This window comes from Lampetra fluviatilis, chromosome 60 (genome assembly GCF_964198595.1).
Source record: "Lampetra fluviatilis chromosome 60, kcLamFluv1.1, whole genome shotgun sequence".
Classification (NCBI taxonomy): domain Eukaryota; kingdom Metazoa; phylum Chordata; class Hyperoartia; order Petromyzontiformes; family Petromyzontidae; genus Lampetra; species Lampetra fluviatilis.
Window position 1 is genome coordinate 4,955,192 of NC_136334.1, and position 25,157 is coordinate 4,980,348.

Below are 25,157 nucleotides of genomic sequence, written 5' to 3' on the forward strand. Positions count from 1 at the left end.
GGGTGAGTGAGTGAGTGAATGGGTGAGCAGGTGAGTGAGTGGGTGAGTGAGAGAGTGAGCAAGTGGTTGAGTGAGTGAGTGGGTGAGCAGTTGAGTGAGTGGGTGAGTGAGAGAGTGAGCAAGTCGGTGAGTGAGTGGCTGAGCAGGTAAGTGAGTGAGTGAGCGTGCGCGTGTGTGTGCGTACATGTGTGTGCGTACATGCGTGTGAACACGCGTGTTACTCTTCACCCGGATTTCACACCGCATCTATTTATTTTCACCGTACCCCCCCCCCCCCCCCCATCAGAGCCGATGACTGCTCGCGTTTGAACGCTATTCCTCGTCCCTTTAAGTTCACAAACTTCTCGTTAAGGACGATTTACAATTCAGCGGGAATTCTCGCCTGGTATACAGGAGGTCGTGGGTTTAATCCCAACCCTTGTTGACGCCTGCTGTGTATTTAGAGTTTGCGTGTCTCTCTCTCTCTCATCATCATCACGGTGGCTAGGAGATGTTGACTACCTCGCCTGGTATGCAGGAGGTCGTGGGCTCGATCCCGACCCTGACACTTGCTGTGTATTTGGAGTTTGCGTGTCTCTCTCTCAGTATCATCATCACTGTGGCTAGGAGATGTTAACTACCTCGCCTGGTACACAGGAGGTCGTGGGTTCGATCCTGACCCTGACGCCTGCTGCTGTATATTTGGAGTCTGCGTGTCTCTCTCTCTCTCATCATCACGGTGGCTAGGAGATGTTAACTACCTCGCCTGGTATGCAGGTGGTCGTGGGTTCGATCCCGACCCTGACGACGCCTGCTGTATATTTGGAGTTTGCGTGTCTCTCTATCCCCGTGGTCGCGTGGATTTTTCTCCGGGTGCCTCCCGTTCAGCCCCTCCGCATTCAGAATCCGACGTCACGCGTTCAGAATATTTGGCCGCTGCCGTAAATTTCCACGCGACGGTGATCGTCCGCTTCGTTGAGCGATCGTTCGTGACAGTCGGAGCGCTCCTGAAAAAGAGCCGCGTCGCTCAATGGGAATTATCCGGCGAAAGAAAGCAACAAAAAAATTAACCCGTAAAAACAAATTTTTCACTATAAATCCTTTATATGCGTGGCATCCGTTTTATTTTATTATTCATTTCTGTTTTTCTTGAGTAAGAGTTTCATTTTTATCACATTGGTATTTTAAATTGAATGTAAAAAAAAAATCCTAAAAAGTGGAAAATTTTGGGGAAAAATTTTCACGAGAATAAATTGTCACGCACAACGAGTCTGTGTGCAAAATGTCAGCTCGATTGGAGTGGGTTAAAAAACGACCGAAAGATTTGCACGGTCGTAAGCGCGCAAGCAAGTGAACTTAATATAAAGGATTTTAAAAAAAACACCTATTTAGATCGTTTTAAAAGGTGTAACGACCACCTTTCGATGTAAAGCTTTCGTGACTGCAGGGATTCATCTTCTTGGTTCTTTCGGTAAAGTCACGTAGAAGGGAAATAATAAAATAATGAAAATAAAACATAATAAAATTTCGATGTAAAGCTTTCGTGACTGCAGGGATTCATCTTCTTGGTTCTTTCGGTAAAGTCACGTAGAAGGGAAGTAATAAAATGATGAAAATAAAATATAATAAAATAATTCATTCTTCACCTGAGGACGGCTGCTTGCATTGTGGCCGAAAAGTCGTGAGAATTACTTTATCATGTTTTATTTTTATTATTTTATTTCTTCCCTTCTACGTGACTTTACCGAAAGAACCAAGAAGATGAATCCCTGCAGTCACGAAAGCTTTAAATCAAAATTTGATTGTTTTATTTTTATTATTTTATTACTTCCCTTCTACGTGACTTTACCGAAAGAACCAAGAAGATGAATCCCTGCAGTCACGAAAGAAGATTTAAATCGAAATTTTATTATGTTTTATTTTTGTTATTTTATTATGTTTTATTTTTGTTATTTTATTACTTCCCTTCTACGTGACTTTACCGAAAGAACCAAGAAGATAACGACCACCTTCTCGCCGGTTTGATGGATGGAATGAACGTGGACGTCGTGAAAGAAGCGTAAGAACAGATGCTTGCAGAGCAATTAGCGCAGCTGTTTTAACACACTTCCTCCGCGTCTAAACGAAATGCCCCGTACCCCAACCATCCTTTCGTTCGGTAAGGCAGGCGACGACGACGACGACGACGACGATGATTTAAAGAATTACGCGCGCCATTATCCCGCTGTCGCACGCGTGACACGGAAAGAAAAATGCGTGAGTGGGAATGTCGCCTAAAAGCTGAATGATGGACAATTTAAAGGCCAGATTTTGTGGTTTTATCGGAGGGGTGTTCACCGCGGCGTACATCAATGAGATATCGACAAAGAGACAAACGCCGTGTCATTTACATCGCGCGCTTAACTCGTGTAGCCTGATGCTAGATTTTAAGTTTTAGCGACTGCAAGGATCCACGCTCTGTGGTTTTTTCGGTAAAGTCACGTAGAAGGGAAATAATAAAATAATGAAAATAAAACATCATAAAATTTCGATGTAAAGCTTTCGTGACTGCAGGGATTCATCTTCTTGGTTCTTTCGGTAAAGTCACGTAGAAGGGAAATAATAAAATAATAAAAATAAAACATAATAAAATTTCGATTTAAAGCTTTCGTGACTGCATGGATTCATCTTCTTGGTTCTTTCGGTAAAGTCACGTAGAATGGAAATAATAAAATAATAAAAATAAAACATTATAAAATTTCGATTTAAAGCTTTCGTGACTGCAGGGATTCATCTTCTTGGTTCTTTCGGTAAAGTCACGTAGAATGGAATCAATAAAATAATAAAAAAATAAAACATAATAAAATTTCGATTTCAAACTTTCGTGACTGCAGGGATTCATCTTCTTGGTTCTTTCGGTAAAGTCACGTAGAAGGGAAGTAATGAAATAATAAAATAATACAACATTATTCTCATTATTATTTTATTACTTCCCTTCTACGTGACTTTACCGAAAGAACCAAGAAGATGAAAACAATCAAGTTAAATTCACGACGTTTCGAAGGCAACACAAGCCTCCGTCATCAGGAGTGGCTGCTCCGGCAGAATTACTGTGGCGTGTATATTCGAAACGTCGTGATTTAATTTAGTTGTTCGCATTCTTATTTTATTTTATCTTTTAAACCAAAGAGTCTTGTCGCCTGCTTGCCTTTGAATGGGGTTGGTAGGAAATTAATGTGGTTGTTCCAGCTTTCGTGTATCCACGGCCCGATTTTAAAACGTAAATGAATTTGACAGACTTGCGTGTCAGAAAGCGCGGAGCCGTTGCTGAGAGCTGGAACGGTGAATCCGATGAGCTATGAAGCTCTTCATCACAGATGTTAAGTTGTGTGGGGGGGCGGGGGGAGTGGTGCGTCAACAAGAAGTGTGATTGCTCCAGTCTGGAAGCAACTCCGATCAGTACTGTTGGCTACGTACGTACTGCCCATAGACTCAACACTACCCATAGACTTACACTACCCATAGACTCAACACTGCCCATAGACTCAACACTACCCATAGACTTACACTGCCCATAGACTCAACACTGCCCATAGACTCAACACTACCCATGGACTTACACTGCCCATAGACTCAACACTGCCCATAGACTCAACACTACCCATAGACTCAACACTGCCCATAGACTCAACACTACCCATAGACTTACACTGCCCATAGACTCAACACTGCCCATAGACTCAACACTACCCATGGACTTACACTGCCCATAGACTCAACACTGCCCATAGACTCAACACTGCACCATAGACTCAACACTACCCATAGACTCAACACTACCCGTAGACTCAACACTACCCATAGACTCAACACTGCCCATAGACTCAACACTGCCCATAGACTCAACACTGCCCGTAGACTCAACACTGCCCATAGACTCAACACTGCCCATAGACTTACACTGCCCATAGACTCAACACTGCCCATAGACTCAACACTACCCATGGACTTACACTGCCCATAGACTCAACACTGCCCATAGACTCAACACTACCCATGGACTTACACTGCCCATAGACTCAACACTGCCCATAGACTCAACACTGCACCATAGACTCAACACTACCCATAGACTCAACACTACCCGTAGACTCAACACTACCCATAGACTCAACACTGCCCATAGACTCAACACTGCCCATAGACTCAACACTGCCCGTAGACTCAACACTGCCCATAGACTCAACACTGCCCATAGACTTACACTGCCCATAGACTCAACACTGCCCATAGACTCAACACTACCCATGGACTTACACTGCCCATAGACTCAACACTGCCCATAGACTCAACACTGCCCGTAGACTCAACACTGCCCATAGACTCAACACTACCCATAGACTCAACACTGCCCATAGACTCAACACTGCCCATAGACTCAACACTACCCATAGACTCAACACTGCCCATAGACTCAACACTACCCATAGACTCAACACTGCCCATAGACTCAACACTGCCCATAGACTCAACACTACCCATAGACTCAACACTGCCCATAGACTCAACACTGCCCATAGACTCAACACTACCCATGGACTTACACTGCCCATAGACTCAACACTGCCCATAGACTCAACACTGCCCATAGACTCAACACTGCCCATAGACTCAACACTACCCATAGACTCAACACTACCCATAGACTCAACACTGCCCATAGACTCAACACTGCCCATAGACTCAACACTGCCCATAGACCCAACACTACCCATAGACTCAACACTGCCCGTAGACTCAACACTGCCCATAGACTCAACACTACCCATAGACTCAACACTACCCATAGACTCAACACTACCCATAGACTCAACACTACCCATAGACTCAACACTGCCCATAGACTCAACACTGCCCATAGACTCAACACTACCCATAGACTCAACACTACCCATAGACTCATCACTGCACCATAGACTCAACACTACCCATAGACTCAACACTGCCCATAGACTCAACACTGCCCATAGACTCAACACTACCCATAGACTCAACACTGCCCATAGACTCATCACTGCACCATAGACTCAACACTGCCCATAGACTCAACACTGCCCATAGACTCAACACTACCCATAGACTCAACACTACCCATAGACTCAACACTGCCCATAGACTCAACACTGCCCATAGACTCAACACTACCCATAGACTCAACACTGCCCATAGACTCAACACTGCCCATAGACTAACACTACCCATAGACTCAACACTGCCCATAGACTCAACACTGCCCATAGACTCAACACTGCCCATAGACTCAACACTACCCATAGACTAACACTACCCATAGACTCAACACTGCCCATAGACTCAACACTGCCCATAGACTCAACACTGCCCATAGACTCAACACTGCCCATAGACTCAACACTGCCCATAGACTCAACACTACCCATAGACTCAACACCACCCATAGACTCAACACTGCCCATAGACTCAACACTACCCATAGACTCAACACTACCCATAGACTCAACACTGCCCATAGACTCAACACTGCCCATAGACTCAACACTGCCCATAGAATCAACACCACCCATAGACTCAACACTATCCATAGACTCAACACTACCCATAGACTCAACACTACCCATAGACTCAACACTATCCATAGACTCAACACTACCCATAGACTCAACACTGCCCATAGACTCAACACTATCCATAGACTCAACACTACCCATAGACTCAACACTACCCATAGACTCAACACTATCCATAGACTCAACACTGCCCATAGACTCAACACTGCCCATAGACTCAACACTACCCATAGACTCAACACTGCCCATAGACTCAACACTGCCCATAGACTCAACACTGCCCATAGACTCAACACTACCCATAGACTCAACACTGCACCTCTGATTAGCACGTTTGGCTACGTACGGTGCGAAAACAGTTCAACTAAAGTAACTACGCTTCGTTGCGCTATCGCTTGAGGCCAGTTCGCTTCTGAAACAAACAGGTAATGACTCAGTAGGCCTTACCTGGTAAAATAAAAATAATGAGTTTAGTTTAAATTCACTCATGCAGAGCGATTCGCTGATCTCTCCTATAGTTTGCACGCCAATCGTTTTTAAATCCTTTATATTAAGTTCACTTGCTTGCTTGCTTGCTTACGACCGTGCAAATCTTTCGGTCGCTTTTTAACCCACTTCCCGTGATCCAATGGAGCTGACATTTTGCACACAGACTCGTTGTGCGAGACAATTAATGTTCATGAAAAAAGATTCCCAAGATTTTACACTTTTTAGGCAAAAAAAATAATATTTTACATATATTCAAATATAACGCATTCATGGCTTTGGCTGAACGTCAGAGTGTAAGAGCCCAGAGCGTAACCCCTCCACAGGCCGTGGCGGAGTAGCGCAGTTGGTAGCGCCCTCGCTTCCCATGCCAAAGGTCGCGGGATCGATCCCCGCGTCCTCCACAGGCGAATATATTTTTAAATATTTTATATTAAGTTCGCTGCCACGCATATAAAGGATTTATAGTGAAAAACTTTGTTTTTACGGGTTATACTTATTAAATCCTTTATATTAAGTTCGCTTGCTTGCGTGCTTGCGTGCTTGCTTGCTTGCTTACGACCGCGCAAATCTTTCGGTCATTTTTTAACCCACTTCCCGTGATCCAATCGAGCTGACATTTTGCACACAGACTCGTTGTGCGTGACAATTAATTTTCGTGAAAAAAAATTTCCCAAATTTTCCACTGTTTAGGAATTTTTTTTTCTTATTTAATTTTAAATACCAATGTGATAAAAATGAAACTCTTACTCAAGAAAAACAGAAATGAATAATAAAATAAAACCGCTGCCACGCATATAAAGGATTTATAGTGAAAAACTTTGTTTTTACGGGTTATACTTGCTTGTAGTTGTTGCTGTTGTGGTGCTGGTGGTTGTGGTGGTGGTACCTTTCTGAGCCCCGTGCCCACCTACCGAACATCTGTTGCCAAAGAGCTTCACAGATCATCGGATTTCTCCCCATTCCGCTTCTGTTCTGTGGGCCAGCGGAATATCAATGCAACTTTCATCTCAGATATTTGAATCTCTCTCTGTCTCTCTTTGCCAGCAGCAATAGCAGCAGCAGCAGCAGCAAGCAGCCTCCCTGATACGAAGCAAGGCATTAAAAGGAAAACCAACAAAAAAAACGATTTAGAATGCGAGCGCGCTGCGGGGGGCGAGGGGAGGGAGGGGGGGGTCTGTGCAGCTCCGAGAGGCGAGATCGTGATTCTCCCCGCTTGCAAGTAAGTACGAGTTTAGAGAAAGAGGGTGAGAGAGGAAAAATTAACCTGTAAGAACAAAGTGTTTCACTATAAATCCTTTATATGCGTGGCGGCTAGAGTCCTCTCGTCCTCTGGCTTGAGATGGCTGCCACCTATGGGTCAGATGATTGCCTGCCACCATTAAGCAATTGGTAATTACATATAAAAAAAAAAAAATCCTAAAAAGTGTAAAATTTTGGAAAAAAATTTCACGAAAAAAAATGGTCACGCACAACGAGTCTGTGTGCAAAATGTCAGCTCGATTGGATCACGGGAAGTGGGTTAAAAAACGACCGAAAGATTTGCACGGTCGTAAGCGCGCAAGCAAGCAAGCAAGCGAACTTAATATAAAGGATTTAAAAATAACAAAAAACTGAAGACTTTGCGATGAGAACCCCGCAGCGAGAACGCGACTTTGAAGCCGGGCTGGAAGTCTACGTCCACGGCCCCCCCCCAGCCACAAACCCTGTCCCGCTACGGAAATCCGCGGCTTCTGCTGCTGCTGGTGACGTTTTTGGATGGCAGTGAAGGCGGCGTTGTGGGGTGGGGTGGGGTCTGAATGAGACGTCTGAATGACTGTCTTTCCGACAGACCTGGTCTTCACCTGAGGACGGCTGCTTGCGTTGTGGCCGAAACGTCGTGAGAATTATTTTGTTTTATTTTTATTATTTTATTACTTCCATTCTACGTGACTTTACCGAAAGAACCGAGAAGATGAATCCCTGCAGTCACGAAAGCTTTAAATGGAAATTTTATTATGTTTTATTTTTATTATTTTTTTATTTCCATTCTACGTGACTTTACCGAAAGAACCAAGAAGATGAATCCCTGCAGTCACGAAAGCTTTAAATGGAAATGTTATTATGTTTTATTTTTATTATTTTATTATTTCCATTCTACGTGACTTTACCGAAAGAACCGAGAAGATGAATCCCTGCAGTCACGTAAGAAGCTTTAAATCGAAACTGATTCATTGCCAGGAAGGGAAAACCCAATTCTGATACCAATGGGTGTGGCCGTTGAGCCCACAAGGATCCATCGGGAGATGGATTTTGCCAAGAGATTTCCATCTTTCCCTCGCACCTGCGGTGCCATCGAACCGAGCGTGAAAGTCGCTCCCCTCGCACTTGAAACTCGGCGTGGCCACGATGGAAAAGCAAACGCACAAAGATCCCCCGTATAGCCTTAACAGACTGTAGGGGCAAGTGCTGTTAGCGAGCACCTTTGAAGGCCGGAACGGTACACGAACGAGGGGGTGGGTGGCCAGCACCACGCCCGACCGCCTTTGTCTCCCCAGTAGCGATGTTTACACACCGCGCCAGGTACTCATTTAAGGCTGAGTCGACCTAGGGGAGACCCAGGACCGGTTCAGATAATCGTCACTGGTGTTGGCCGTGAGCGGGAATCGAACCCGGGTCGCCAGGTTCATAGCGCAGCGCGCTAAACGCTACACTACCGCTCCCCATTCGCACACTCACGCACGCGCACGCACGCACACGCACGCACGCGCACGCACGCACGCAAACTCGCACACGCACGCACACGCACGCACGACACACGCACACGCACGCACACACACACGCGCACACACGCGCACGCACGCACGCACACACGCACACGCACACACGACGTGTGGACAGTGCACACGACGAAAAGCGTGGAATGAGCAATTCCCTTCTAGATTTGAAGGTCCACTACATTTATGCTGCTGTGCCTTGTTACACCCGATGAAGGAAGCTTGTGTTGCCTCCGAAACGTCGTGATTTAATTGATTTAATTTTTTTTTTGTGTATTTTTAATATTTTATTATTTATTTATTTTTACTTTTTTACCTACGTGACTTTAACGAAAAAAAATCTAAGAGCAATTCCTTGTTTTTCGCCACCTCCGGTTAGCCACGTACGGCGCAAAAGAAATTCAACACGCAGACTTACAACACACACACACGCGCATGGGACATACGTACAAAGAGAAAGACCCCCCGTATAGCCTTAACAGACTGTAGGGGCAAGTGCTGTGAAGGCCGGCACGGTACACGAACGAGGGGGTGGGGTGGCCAGCACCACGCCCGGCCGCCTTTGTCTCCCCAGCGAAGATGATTACACACCGCACCTGGTATTGATTTGAGGCTGAGTCGACCTCGGGGAGGCCCAGGATCGATTCAGATATTCCTCACCGATGTTGGCCGTGAGTGGGACTCGAACTCGGCTTGCCGGGTTCGTAGCGCAGCGCTAACCACTGCACCGCCGCTCCCCACACTCACACGCAACGCACACGCATGCACACGCAACACGCAATGCATGCACACGCAACACGCAATGTACACGCATGCACACGCAACACGAAACATACACATGGCATACGTAAGACCTCGCCGGCAAAAACACACGCACTGAACGCACGACGCACGCACACACACACGGTGTACGTACGCACCCACGCACACACACACTGAACACATGACGCACACACACACGCACTGAACACACACGACACACGCACTGAACACACACACACTGAACACACACGCACTGAACACACGACACACACACACACACGCGCACACACGACACACACGCACTGAACACATACACACTGAACACAGACGCGCACACACACACACGCACTGAACACACGACACACACACACGCGCACACACGACACACGACACACACGCACTGAACACACACACACTGAACACACACGCGCACACACACACACTGAACACACGCACTGAACACACACACACACTGAACACACACGCGCACACACACACGCACTGAACACACGACACGCGCACACACGACACACGACACACACGCACTGAACACACACACACTGAACACACACGCGCACACACACACACTGAACACACACACACGCACTGAACACACACACACTGAACACACACGCGCACACACACACGCGCACACACGACACACGACACACACACACGCACGCACGCGCGCACACACACACGACACACGCACTGAACACACTACGCACACACAAACGCATGGTGTACGTACGCCCGACACACTCATGGAACGCACGACACACACACACACACACTGAACACGCACGCGCACACACACACACACACGACACACGCACGGAACACACGACGCACGCACTGAACACACACACACACTGAACACACACACACACACTGAACACACACACACGCACGCGCGCACACACACTGAACGCACACACACACACACGCACGCGCGCGCACACGCGCGCACACACGCACTGAACACACACACACACACACACTGAACACACACACACACACGCGCGCGCACACACACACGACACACGCACGGAACACACGACGCACACACACACACGCACTGAACACACGACGCACACACACGCGCACACACGACACACGACACACACGCCACACGACACACACGCACACACACACGCACTGAACACACACACACACACGCACTGAACACACGACACACACTCACACACGCGCACACACGACACACACACACACTGAACACACGACACACACACACACACGCACTGAACACACGACACACACACACGCACTGAACACACGACACACACGCACTGAACACACGACACACACGACACACACACACACACACGCACTGAACACACGACACACACACACACGCACTGAACACACGACACACACGCACTGAACACACGACACACACGACACACACACACACACGCACTGAACACACACACACACACTGAACACACACACACACACGCGCGCGCACACACACACGACACACGCACGGAACACACGACGCACACACACACACGCACTGAACACACGACGCACACACACACGCGCACACACGACACACGACACACACGCCACACGACACACACGCACACACACACGCACTGAACACACACACACACACGCACTGAACACACGACACACACTCACACGCGCACACACGACACACACACACACTGAACACACGACACACACACACACACGCACTGAACACACGACACACACACACACACGCACTGAACACACGACACACACGCACTGAACACACGACACACACACACGACACACGCACTGAACACACACACACACGACACACGCACTGAACACACACACACACACACGCACTGAACACACGACACACACACACGACACACGCACTGAACACACACACACGCACTGAACACACGACACACACACACACACGCGCACACACGACACACACACACACGCACTGAACACACGACACACACACACACACGCGCACACACGACACACACACACACGACACACGCACTGAACACACACACACACACACACACGCGCACACACGACACACACACGACACACGCACTGAACACACACACACGCACTGAACACACGACACACACACGCGCACACACGACACACACACGCACTGAACACACGACACACACACACACACGCGCACACACGACACACACACGCACTGAACACACGACACACACACACACACGCACTGAACACACGACACACACACACACACGCACTGAACACACGACACACACACACACACGCGCTGAACACACGACACACACACACACACACGCACTGAACACACGACACACACGCACACGCACACACACACACACACACGCACACACACACGACACACACACGCGCACACACGACACACACACACACACACGCGCACACACGACGCTGGAGCGGGTACAATCCAAGAGGGAGCTCCATACGGCAACTTCAGGGTAGCGACGCCGCTTTAATTAGCCGGCTCCCTTCTCTCTCCGACGTTGGCGAATAATATATTTGAGTTGCAATGTGTTCTTATATTTTTATTATTATTTTATCTACATAAACGTGTGCAGCCAATTAATCAAGCGAATGCTAATATTGAGGCCTTGACCAAGTTTTGCAATACAATTACGGAATCTTCAAACTTGTGCCTCGCTGCTATTTGATGAATTCATTTTCAATGGGAACGCTTGCATGTTCCTGATGATTAATGTGCCAACCTATGCGGGTGCGTGTACACACAAGGCAAAGCTCCCCCGTGTAGCCCTTTTCACGGACTGTCGGGGCAAGTGCTGTTAGCGAGCACCTACGAAAGCCGCCACGGCAGATGACGGGGGGGTGGGTGGGTGGGCCAGCACCTCGCCCGGCCGCCTTTGTCTTCCCAATGCTCACGTGTACACACCGCATGCGGGAACACTATGGGAGTGCCCGTTGGCACCCTGGTTGCGATGTTTACGCATCGCGCTGGATTAAGGCTGAGTCGACCTAGGGGAGGCGCAGTGCGGGTTCAAACATTTACCACTTTTGTGTTCTTCGGGAGCGGGAATTGAACCCGGGCCCACCGGCCCCTATGCCACTGCTTGCCCTGTGCGCCACGGTTGATGAGATGTTGACTACCTCGCCTGGTATGCAGGAGGTCGTGGGTTCGATCTTGACCCTGACGCTTGTTGTATATTTGGAGTTTGCGTGTCTCTCTCTCATCATCATCATCACGGTGGCTAAGAGATGTTAACTACCTCGCCTGGTCTACAGGAGGCCGTGGGTTCGATCTTGACCCTGACGCTTGCTGTATATTTGGAGTTTGCGTGTCTCTCTCTCATCATCATCACGGTGGCTAGGAGATGTTAACTACCTCGCCTGGTGTGCAGGAGGTCGTGCGTTCGAACTTGACCCTGTCTCCCGCTCTATATTTTTGAGTTTGCGTGTCTCTCTCTCCCCACGTGGTCACGTGGATTTTTCTCCGGGTCCTCCGGTTTTACCCTCCACATTTAGAATCAACGTCACGCGTTTCGAGTATCCGTGCTGCTGTACATTTCCACACGGTGATCATGATAAGCCAATTCGTTGGGCCGTCATTTGTGGCCAGGTTTCCCTTCTGAAAAGAAAAGCAACAGCTATGTAGCTCAGTGGTGAAATAAAAAATATATATTTTTTAGATATTCTTTGGGTCTTTCGGTAAAGTCACGTTTTCCCTTTGGGCACCATGAAACAAGGTGTCCGCATCTTACCAACGCCGTAGTTTTTTCTGAGTTGTTTTTTTGTTTTCCTCTTCGGGGTGTGGACCGTGAGTCTTGGTCGGAAGGTTCAGAGGTCAAACCCTGGGGATGTTGCGGCCACGCGCGGTTTTTAATTTTTTGTAATTTTTATTTTGTAATTTTTTTCATCGCTGCGCTGTTCCAGTCCGGACCTCCCCTGCATCTGACCCTGAACCCACCCACTGTCCCGCCCCCCTCCCCCCCCCCCATTGACCATTTTCGTTTTAGCCGTCAGGTCCCATTAGCCTGAATCTATCTCCCTGGATGGCCGGGCGATTTGGGCCGATGGGGATGGTGGTGGTGGTGGTGGTGGTGGCGCGAAAAGTATTGTCAATAAACCGGTGAAAGTCATTCAATATCGGAAATTCACTTGACGGGATATGCAGCCGTTCTCAACGTTATGAGCACACGGGGGTCTGGGTGGGGGGGGTGGGGGGCGTGGGCGGGAGGGGGGGCTGCCCATGGAGGGGATGAGGGCGGTGGTATCTGTGACCGCGAGTCGGATTCATCCGCTGCGATGAAAGATTCTCATTCTGGAATAAGGAGGATGGGGAGGGAGCGGTGGGGTGGGTGGGTGGGTGGGCTAAGCACCCAGGGACCTGACCTTAAACTATTTTTTTAAATCCTTTATATTAAGTTCGCTTGCTTGCTTGCGTGCTTGCGTGCTTGCGTGCTTGCGTGCTTGCTTGCTTGCTTAGGACCGTGCAAATCTTTCGGTCGTTTTTTAACCCACTTCCCGTGATCCAATCGAGCTGACATTTTGCACACAGACTCGTTGTGCGTGACAATTAATTTTCGTGAAAAAAAAATTCCAAAATGTTACACTTTTTAGGACAAAAATATTATATGTAATTACCAATTGCTTAATGGTGCAATGCAATCATCTGACCCATAGGTGGCAGCCATCTCAAGCCAGAGGACGAGAGGACTCTAGCCGCCACGCATATAAAGGATTTATAGTGAAAAACTTTGTTTTTGCGGGTTATACTTGTTATTTGAGCAGGTAAAGCCCACTGAACCTCCATTGCTCTTGTTCAGAAGCATGCCGACTGTCACAAACGAGAGCTCAGCGAGTTATGGAGCTACGGGCTTTTTAAATCGACGTTGACGAACTCTTTCGATTTCAAGCTTCTTTCGTGACTGCAGGGATTCATCTTCTTGGTTCTTTCGGTAAAGTCACGTAGAAGGGAAGTAATAAAATAATAAAAATGAAACGTAATAAATTTTCGATTTAAAGCTTTCGTGACTGCAGGGATTCATCTTCTTGGTTCTTTCGGTAAAGTCACGTAGAAGGGAAATAATAAAATAATAAAAATTAAACATAATAAAATAATTTTCACGACGTTTCGGCCACAACGCAAGCAGCCGTCCTCAGGTGAAGAACGCGACTCTAAGACCTGTTCTTCACCTGAGGACAGACCTGTTCTTCACCTGAGGGCGGCTGCTTGCGTTGTGGCCGAAACGTCGTGAGAATTATTTTATTATGTTTTATTTTTATTATTTTATTACTTCCCTTCTACGTGACTTTACCGAAAGAACCAAGAAGATGCACAGACTGTCAGAGCGTGTTTTTTTATATTCTCTTTGGTTCTTTCGGTGAAGTCAGGTAGGTGAAAATAAAAAATAAAATTAGAATACAAATACAAAATTAAATCAATAATAGAAAAAAGATAAAAGAACATTTTTTTTTTTTACGTGACTTTACCGAAAGAACCAAAGAGTGTGGATCCGTGCAGTCACGAAAACTTCAAATCTAGAATGTAGCATGTTTCATGTTTGTATGTTCACCACACGCACTGCGGTCAATGCAGACATGATTCCTTGCAAGAGGTTTCAGTTCGGCCTTTTAACATCTTAACACAACTATTTTGTTGCCAGAAAAAAGGGGAAAAAACCCACGATCCTCATAATGAGACGTTTACTCCTGAATTTCGTTACCCCGTCCCTCTCCTCCGTTCTATCTCCCGTCATCCGAACATTCTCTATTCCCGTCATCCGTAGACTCCAGTTAGGATTACTGGGCTGGCCTCGATCTTGGCTTGTACCCCGTCCCTCATGGGCATTTTCTTTCCTTTGCTATTATGTACATCCACAGTGACTTGCGCACAAACACTTCGTTGACTTCGACCACGAGTACCCTGTCCCTCTGTTAGCCCCGCCCCCCCTCCCGATACTTTCCATTCATTGGCTACCACATTCTGATAAGCCCCTCCCCCCCTCCCCGCTTAACTGGTACTTAAGAGCCTACACCTTGAATCCCTGCCTCACTTGATGGCAGCAAATCTGGCTGTGACGGTCCCACCTGATGACGGAGACTTGTGTTGCCTCCGAAACGTCGTGATTTTCGTTGTTTTATTTTTATTGATTTTAATTTCATTTTTTTACCCACGTGGTGACTTTACCGAAAGAATCGAGAGTATGAATCCTTGCAGTCACGAAAGCTTCAAATCTAGAATTGTAGAGTTTGTAAGTCGGGGATAGATTATTTTTTTTTTATAAAATAACAATATTAAACCGGCAGCAACAATTCTCTTCCGCCCCGTCCCCCGGTTGCCCCCGGTCAACGCGGCGATCGCGGCGGCGATGAGCCTCCCTGCGACAGCCGCCGTCTAGAAGCGTCGCATCCAAAGGTCGGCTAACGCGAGGTCAACGCGGGAAAACCCGTGGCATCTTAAAGCGTGGAATGGCAACGGTGGAGGGGGTGGTAAAGTGTAACGAGGATTTGCCTGGAGCGAGTTTGCGTGTTACTCTGCCTGGCTGTGTGTGTGTGTGTGAGTGTGTGTGTGAGTGTGTGTGAGTGTGTGTGAGTGTGTGTGTGTCTGTGTGTCTGTGTGTGTGAGTGTGTGTGAGTGTGTGTGAGTGTGTGTGGTGGGTGTGTGTGTGTGAGTGTGTGTGTGAGTGTGTGTGAGTGTGTGTGTGTCTGTGTGTGTGAGTGTGTGTGAGTGTGTGTGAGTGTGTGTGGTGGGTGTGTGTGTGTGAGTGTGTGTGTGAGTGTGTGTGAGTGTGTGTGTGTCTGTGTGTGTGAGTGTGTGTGAGTGTGTGAGTGTGTGTGTGTGTGGCAGGCAGCCACCCATTCCGCGCTGTGCCACAGAGGTTGCAACCGGGTACCCGATACCCGTACCCTACCCGATACCCGGCTACCTGTACCCGGCCGGGTACGGGTACCCGTTTGCGACCCTGGTGCGGCCGGGTACGGGTAAGGAATCAAAACCCGTTTGCGACCTCTGCCGTGCCGTGCCCGGCCCATCATAGGTCGCTCGCGAACGGCTCTTGCCGCGAGAATGATGCCGAGGCTATACGGGGAACCTTTGTCTTCGTTGATTTAGCGGCGGTGCGAGAGTCAGCCGCGCCGCGCTGTGCGTAGGCCCCGGTAACCCGGGTCCGATTCACGCTCACGGCCAACGCCAGTGACGAACATCTGAATCGGTCCTGGGCCTCCCCTAGGTCTAGTGGCGATGTGTAAACACGCAAACATCGCCACTGGGGAGACAAAGGCGGCCGGGCGTGGTTTTGGCCACCCACGCCGATTCACCTTGCAAATAAGTTCAACATACGCACAACGCACATTTGCCGGGGCATATTCCCGGCACCCCCTCTGCTCGCCCATGCCGGCAGCCAGCCAGCCAGCCCGCCCGCCAGCCAGCCAGCCCACCAGCCAGCCAGCCAGCCCACCAGCCAGCCAGCCAGCCCGCCAGCCAGCCAGCCCACCAGCCAGCCAGCCCACCAGCCAGCCAGCCAGCCCGTCCAGCCAGCCAGCCAGCCCACCAGCCCGCCCACCAGCCAGCCAGCCAGCCCACCAGCCAGCCAGCCAGCCCACCAGCCAGCCAGCCTGTCAGCTAGCCCGCCAGCCAGCCAGCCAGCCAGCCCGCCAGCCAGCCCGCCAGCCTGCCAGCCCGGCAATTTATCCTCAACCCAACCATCGCGTTGCCGTCGTCATCGGGATTTGTTCGCTTGGATTAATTAAATAGTCTTAGTAGGCGCAAGCCTCTACGAACGCGGGGGAGGGAGGCGTAGGGCAGGGTGAAAATAGCAGACCCTTAAGGATTGTGTGCTGATAAATGATTTTTTACCCTTCTATCTGGCAACAAAACTGACACCTTTTTTTTTACAAGGAAGTTGTGCGCCTTTTGGCGTCATCTGGTCCAACCCATGTGAGACTAGGCTCTAAGGAAAGCTGTCTCGGGTGTGGACCAATCAACTTCAAGGACAGTGCATACATTATCAGAGTTGTGTGTTTTTTTTTTGCATTATGACTGCAGGTATTGTGGTCTATGCAAACATGACTCCTTGTAAAAAAGGTGTCAGTTTTGTTGCCAGATAGAAGGGTAAAAAAATCATTTATCATAATTTTTTACTGGCAAATGAGGTTCCAATGGTGATTGTGTGGCTGCTTAGGATTTTTCCCATGATTACTCTAGGCCCGACTGGTATCACGTCCGAAGGTAATTTGTCCAGGAGAAGGAACGCTTCGCTTGCGTGTGACCCCGTGCCCACTCCTGCCTCAATGGACGATAAACGTGTTCAACTTTGTTTTGTTTGCTGCTACTGCTGCTGCTGCTACTGCTGCTACTGCTTCTGCTGCTACTGCTGCTGCTTCTGCTGCTTCTGCTGCTGCTGCTACTGCTGCTTATGCTGCTGCTACTACGACTGCTGCTGCTTCTGCTGCTTCTGCTGCTTCTGCTGCTACTGCTGTTGCTGCTGCTGCTGCTTCTACTACTGCTGCTACTGCTGCTGCTGCTGCTGCTGCTTCTGCTGCTGCTGCTGCTACTGCTGCTACTGCTGATGCTGCTGCTGCTGCTACTGCTGCTTCTACTACTGCTGCTACTGCTACTTCTGCTGCTGCTGCTGCATTGACACTGGTGAACAAGCACAGACCAACAACAGCAACACACTCCACACATTCGTCAACAACATCTCCGCGGTCATGAAAGAACAAAAAAACTAACTAGACGTTTCAGGCAATGGCCTTTCACAGCACGTAGAGGCTAGAGACGTAGTCTCCGACAGGTGACCGTTGAACGCTTTATCATACGCCTGTTCTTTCGATCGATCAGTGGGTTGCCTTTATTTGTTCTCTATATACAGTGAAGGAAAAAAATTAACCCGTAAAAACAAAGTTTTTCACTATAAATCCTTTATATGCGTGGCGGCTAGAGTCCTCTCGTCCTCTGGCTTGAGATGGCTGCCACCTATGGGTCAGATGATTGCCTGCCACCATTAAGCAATTGGTAATTACATATAATTTATTTTTTCCTGAAAAGTGTAAAATTTTGCAAAAATGTTTTCACGAAAATAAATGGTCACGCACAACGAGTCTGTGTGCAAAATGTCAGCTCGATTGGATCACGGGAAGTGGGTTAAAAAACGACCGAAAGATTTGCACGGTCGTAAGCGCGCAAGCAAGCAAGCAAGTGAACTTAATATAACGGATTTAAAAAGTGTTTGATCTCCTGCTGATTTTGTACGTTTGCCCACTGACAAAGAAATGATTAGTCTATAATTTTAATGGTAGGTTTATTTGAACAGTGAGAGACGGAATAACAACGACAAAATCCAGAAAAACGCATGTCAAAAATGTTATACATTGATTTGCATTTTAATGAGGGAAATCAGTATTTGACCCCCTCTCAGTCAGAAAGATTTCTGGCTCCCAGGTGTATTTTATTAAACAGGTAACGAGCTGAGATTAGGAGCACACTCTTAAAGGGGGAGTGCTTTGTTACCTGTATAAAAGACACCTGTTCACAGAAGCAATCAATCAATCAGATTCCAAACTCTCCACCATGGCCAAGACCAAATAGCTCTCCAAGGGTGTCAGGGACAAGATAGTAGACCCTCACTGTATATTGATCACAGGTGGACACAAACTAGATTCCAACTCAGCAAGGGGCTGGCTCAAAGCAACCCCCGACAGCTTTCCAAACTCGCTCCAGTCTCAATTTTTTGTTTTATTTTTAACAACAGCAAGAACAAAAATTGGCACAAAATAACAGCAATCTGTTCATTTTTATTGGAAATGCAGCCCCGGGGAAAAATTGGCTTTGGGCCATCGTGCAAATTAGGTCTTTGTGTGTGTGTGTGTGCACGCGCGTGCATGTTTACTAGAGCAGCCGTATCTTGTGTTGGGAGAAGCGGCCGATTTTGGCGGGGACCCGATTTTTTGTTTTTCGCGTTTTCTCTCTCCGCTCTGTCGCGACCGCGACCTGTGACACTTTCCCCAGCGTCTGCGATGCCGTCGAATTATCCGCCCCCTCCGGCAAACGGTGGCGACGGTGCCAAGAATACGTGCAAATCGTTTCGTCGCTCTGGCAAAACACGGTTCCCACCCCTCTCGCCTCGGACCAGAGGTCGCAACCGGGTACCCGATACCCGTACCCTACCCGATACCCGGCTACCTGTACCCAGCCGGGTACGGGTAGCCGTTTGCGACCCTGGTGCGGCCGGGTACGGGTAAGGAATCAAAACCCGTAGCCGGGTACCCGATACCCGGCTACCCGGGTACGGGTAGCCGTTTGCGACCCTGGTGCGGCCGGGTACGGGTACGGGTAAGGAATCAAAACCCGTTTTCGACCTCTGCCTCGTACTTTCTACCCGCGCGCCGTTACAGACGCGGGGAGTTAATTGGCTTGCGAATGAATCCGTTTTTTCCCCACCACTTTTCCGAGACGTGGCTGCAAGTTGGCGGGGCTTGGCGGGGCTTGGCGGGGGCGTCTCCCCGTCCGCCGTATAGAATCTCGCGAGCGGTGCGAGCGGGCCCACCGATGATTTTACCCGTCGCTCACCGCCCCCAACTCGCCCTCGCACGTGGCCTTTGCGGGAGCGTCGGTGCCGGTAAAGTTTTTGGTTTTATTTCAGCTTGCCTTCCCTGTTCCGATCGTGTACGCGTACGTCTTCGGAAACGGGAACAGGCGAAGTGATGGTTCACAGACCGTTGGCAATCTACTAGCGGATAAAGCCCCCTCCATCCCTCCCTCCATCCCTCCCATCTCTACCCTCTTTAACACAGCAGTGCAATACTGTCGTGCATCTCAACACTTTCTCCCTCCCTCCCTCCCCTCCCTCCCCTCCCCTCCCTCCCTCCCTCCCTCCCTCCCTCCCTCCCCTCCCTTACTTCTCTCTCCCCCCCTCCCTCCTTCACTCTCCTCCCTCCCCTCCCCTCCGGCCATCCCTGTGTATTTGGAGTTTGCGTGTCTCTCTCTCTCATCATCATCGCGGTGGCTAGGAGATGTTAACTACCTCGCCTGGTGTGCAGGAAGTCGTGGGTTCGATCCCGACCCTGATGACGTCTGCTGTATATCTGGAATCTGCGTGTCTCTCTCTCATCATCATCATCACGGTGGCTAGGGGATGTTGACTACCTCGTCTGGTATGCAGGAGGTTGTGGGTTCGATCCCGACCCTGACGACGCCTGCTACTGTTTATTCGGAGTTTGCGTGTCTCTCTCTCTCATCATCATCACAGTGGCTAGGAGATGTTGACTACCTCGCCTGGTATACAGGAGGTCGTGGGTTCGATCCCGACCCTGACGACGCCTGCTGCTGTATATCTGGAATCTGCGTGTCTCTCTCTCATCATCATCATCATCATCACGGTTGCTAGGAGATGTTAACTACCTCGCCTGGTACGCAGGACGTCGTGGGTTCGATCCCGAACCTGACGACGCCTGCTGCTGTATATCTGGAGTTTGCGTGCCTCTCTCTCGCCGCGATCGCGTGGATTTTTCCTCCCCGTTCTCCCCTTCGCGTTCAGAATCGGCGTCCCGCTGTTCAGAGCGTTCGGCCGCAGTGAATGTCCAGAAGAGCCGTGAAGCAGCTCGTTCGGAGGCCTTTCACCTTGGTGCGATGAAATGAAACAAGAAAGTTTCGATACTTTTAGTTGACAAAAAATCACGATCTCAGTGGCTCGGCATGCAGAGGCGGTTGTCATAACCACCCACCCTCCCACCCTCCCACCCTCCCACCCCCTCCCCCCGCCACTGAACCACTCAATCAGTCACCGCCATCACTTTGCTGAACGCAATAACATAATGTGCCCGGCACATGAAGTTTCGTAATGGCCCTCCGAGTTCGAAATCGCATTATTATTTCCCTTCCACGTGACTTTACCGACGAAAGAACCAAGAAGATGAATCCCTGCAGTCACGAAAGCTTTCAATCGAAATTTTATTACGTTTTATTTTTATTATTTTATTATTTCCCTTCTACGTGACTTTACCGAAAGAACCAAGAAGATGAATCCCTGCAGTCACAAAAGCTTTACATCGAAATTGTATTATGTTTTATTTTTATTATTTTATTACTTCCCTTCTACGTGACTTTACCGAAAGAACCAAGAAGATGAATCCCTGCAGTCACGAAAGCTTTAAATCGAAATTTTATTATGTTTTATTTTTATTATTTTATTATTTCCCTTCTACGTGACTTTACCGAAAGAACCAAGAAGATGAATCCCTGCAGTCACGAAAGAAGCTTTAAATCGAAATTTTATCATGTTTTATGTTTATTATTTTATTACTTCCCTTCTACGTGACTTTACCGAAAGAACCAAGAAGATGAATCCCTGCAGTCACGAAAGCTTTACATCGAAATTTTATTATGTTTTATTTTTATTATTCTATTATTTCCCTTCTACGTGACTTTACCGAAAGAACCAAGAAGATGAATCCCTGCAGTCACGAAAGCTTCAAATCGAAATTTTATTTTGTTTGCCCCGGTTGCCGTGCCCGTCCGGAACGTTCTCTCTCTCGTCTCCTCCCCCCGACCGCCCGCAGTCTCGGACTCCGGGAGCTTGCCGCGCGAGCCGGACTACCAGCCGAGGTACCGCGGCGTTCCCGGCGTCTTCCACTTTCCTCCGGAGCACCACGGCGCCGGTGAGCGCCGATTCGGCGGCGGCGCCGGCGTCGGCAGCGGCCGCGGCGGAGAGACGCGCCCCGCCGCTCACGACCTGCCGCCGCGCTTCCAGCGGGAGAGGCGGCCGCCCGCGGAAGGCCGGCACTGGGTGGGCGAGGGTCGGGGGATGCAGCTGCAGCAGCAGCAGCAGCAGCAGCTGCAGCAGCAGCAGCAGCAGTGGCAACGCGGCCGTCCCGGCAGCGCGGAGGAGGAGCGAGGGCAGAGCCCCCGGAGGAGGCGGACTCATCGCGGGGGCGACGATGGCGACGACGACGATGGCGACAGGAGGTACGTACCACGCGCCACGCGCCACATCTTCATCGCGCCGACATTAATAAATGAACACTCGCACGTCGATTCGGACGACGCGTCACGTCCATTCTTAATGCGGAGGGGAAAAACCGGAGGAAAAATCCCCGCGTCCACGGAGACAGACAGAGAGAGAGAGAGAGACACGCAGGCTCCAAATGTACAGCAGCAGCAGCAGCAGACGTCAGTGTCGGGGCCAAACCCACGACCTCCTGTAGACCAGGCGAGGTAGTTAACATCTCCTAGCCACCGTGATGATTATTATAGAGAGACACGCAAACTGCAAATATACAGCAGCAGGCATCGTCAGGGTCGAGATTGAACCCACGACCTCCTGTAGACCAGGCGAGGTAGTTAACATCTCCTAGCCACCGTGATGATTATTATAGAGACACGCAAACTGCAAATATACAGCAGCAGGCATCGTCAGGGTCGAGATTGAACCCACGACCTCCTGTAGACCAGGCGAGAGAGATAACCGCTGCTCACCTGCGTAACAGCAATGAAGACAAAGATCCCCCATATAGCCAACACAGACTGTAGGGTCAAGTGCTGTTAGCGAGCACCTGTGAAGGCTGGCACGGCACACGAGGGGGGTGGGTGGCCAGCACCACGCCCGGCCGCCTTTGTCTCACCAGTGGCGATGTTTACGCAGCACGTACTCATTTGAGGCTGAGTTGACCTAGGGGAGGCCCAGGACCGGTTCAGATAATCGTCACCGGTGGTGTTGGCCGTGAGCGGGAATCGAACTCGGGTCACCAGGTTCATAGCGCAGCGCGCTAACCGCTACACTACCGCTCCCCACACACACAGACACACAGACACACACACCACTCACGCACTCCCGCGCGCACACACACAGACACACACACAGACACACACACCACTCACGCACTCCCGCGCGCACACACACAGACACACACACAGACACACACACACAGACACACACACACACCACTCACGCACTCCCGCGCGCACACACACAGACACACACAGACACACACACAGACATACACACCTCTCACGCACTCCCGCGCGCACACACACAGACACAGACAGACACACACACAGACACACACACACAGACACACACACACAGACACACACACACACCACTCACGCACTCCCGCGAGCATACACGCACGCACTGACACACACACACACAGACACACACAGACACACACACACAGACACACAGACACACACACACATACACACTGACACACACACACAGACACACACACACCACTCACGCACTCCCGCGCGAGCACACGCGCGCACACTGACACACACACACAGACAGACACACACACAGACACACACACACACCACTCACGCACTCCCCCGTGCGCACACGCGCGCCCACTGACATATGCACACTTAACATGCACGGGCGCTTCGCACACAAATGAGATTTTTTTTTTTTTAAACACTAAAACCCTTTTTATTTTCGCCACTGAACATAGAGCCCAGATATCGCACCGATTTCTGATTTCACGTCCCACAGCCGCGGACCGAAGCAGCCGAACCCGTTGAGGACGTTCATTTAATTTAGTTTCGCGTCTGAATTTCCGTCTCTCTGAAGAGCTTTTGCGGGAAAAAGCTCCTCCCGCAAACACGCGCGCGTTTGCCGCGATGGTGCTGCCGCTCACGCCGCGAACCCCGGCCACCCGAGTTCGACTCCCCGCCGGTGACGAATCATCCGAACCGGTCCCTGGGCCTCCCCTAGGTCGACTCAGCCTCAAATCCGCACCCGGCGCGGTGCACCAGAGGTCGCAAACGGGTTTTGATTCCTTACCCGTACCCGGCCGCACCAGGGTCGCAAACGGGTACCCGTACCCGGCCGTACCCTACCCGTACCCGGCCAGGTACGGGTAGGGTACGGGTATCGGGTACCCGGTTGCGACCTCTGCGGTGCGGCAAACACATCGCCGGCGGGGAATTGCAGCGCTTGCCCCCACGGTCCGTTGCAAGTCCATCGCGGCGGGGGGTTGTGGGTGTGGGTTGGGGGTGGGTGGTGTATTTTGTCTCCTGTAACGTGGCGACGCTTTGCCCTCCGGCAGGCCGAGCGCGAGGCGGCCGCTGTGGGGGGGTGGAGAGGGGGAGCGGCCCGGCTGGAGTGGCGCCCAGTTGGACAGAGGCCACAGGAGCGTCAAGGTGACCTCCGTGCGTGTGTGTGTGTGTGTGTGTGAGCGTGTGTGTGTGTGTGTGTGAGCGTGTGTGAGCGTGTGAGCGTGTGTGTGTGAGCGTGTGTGAGCGTGTGAGCGTGTGTGCGTGCGTGTGTGTGTGTGTGTGTGAGCGTGTGTGAGCGTGTGAGCGTGTGTGAGCATGTGAGCGTGTGAGCGTGTGTGCGTGTGTGTGCGTGCGTGTGTGTGTGTGTGTGAGCGTGTGTGTGTGTGTGTGAGCGTGTGTGAGCATGTGAGCGTGTGAGCGTGTGTGTGCGTGTGTGCGTGTGTGTGCGTGTGTGTGTGTGCGTGCGTGCGTGTGTGTGTGTGCGTGAGCGTGTGTGTGTGTGGCCGGGTAGCGTGGGGAGCGGTGATGCAGCGACGCGTGCGGTGATACCCGTGAACCCACGTGACCCCCCCCGCGTGACCCCCGCGTGACCCCCGC

General features: G+C 50.1%; 1 protein-coding gene across 1 annotated transcript in view; it reads left to right on the top strand.

Moving 5' to 3' along the window:
• The window catches only part of LOC144950934 (tudor domain-containing protein 3-like), a 261,619-nt gene that overhangs the window by 236,116 nt on the left and 346 nt on the right, over nt 1-25,157 (top strand). The window contains exons 11-12 of the mRNA XM_078881115.1: nt 22,121-22,526; nt 24,611-24,704. Coding sequence (XP_078737241.1) covers nt 22,121-22,526; nt 24,611-24,704 — 500 coding nt within the window. The remainder of the gene's footprint in view (nt 1-22,120; nt 22,527-24,610; nt 24,705-25,157) is intronic.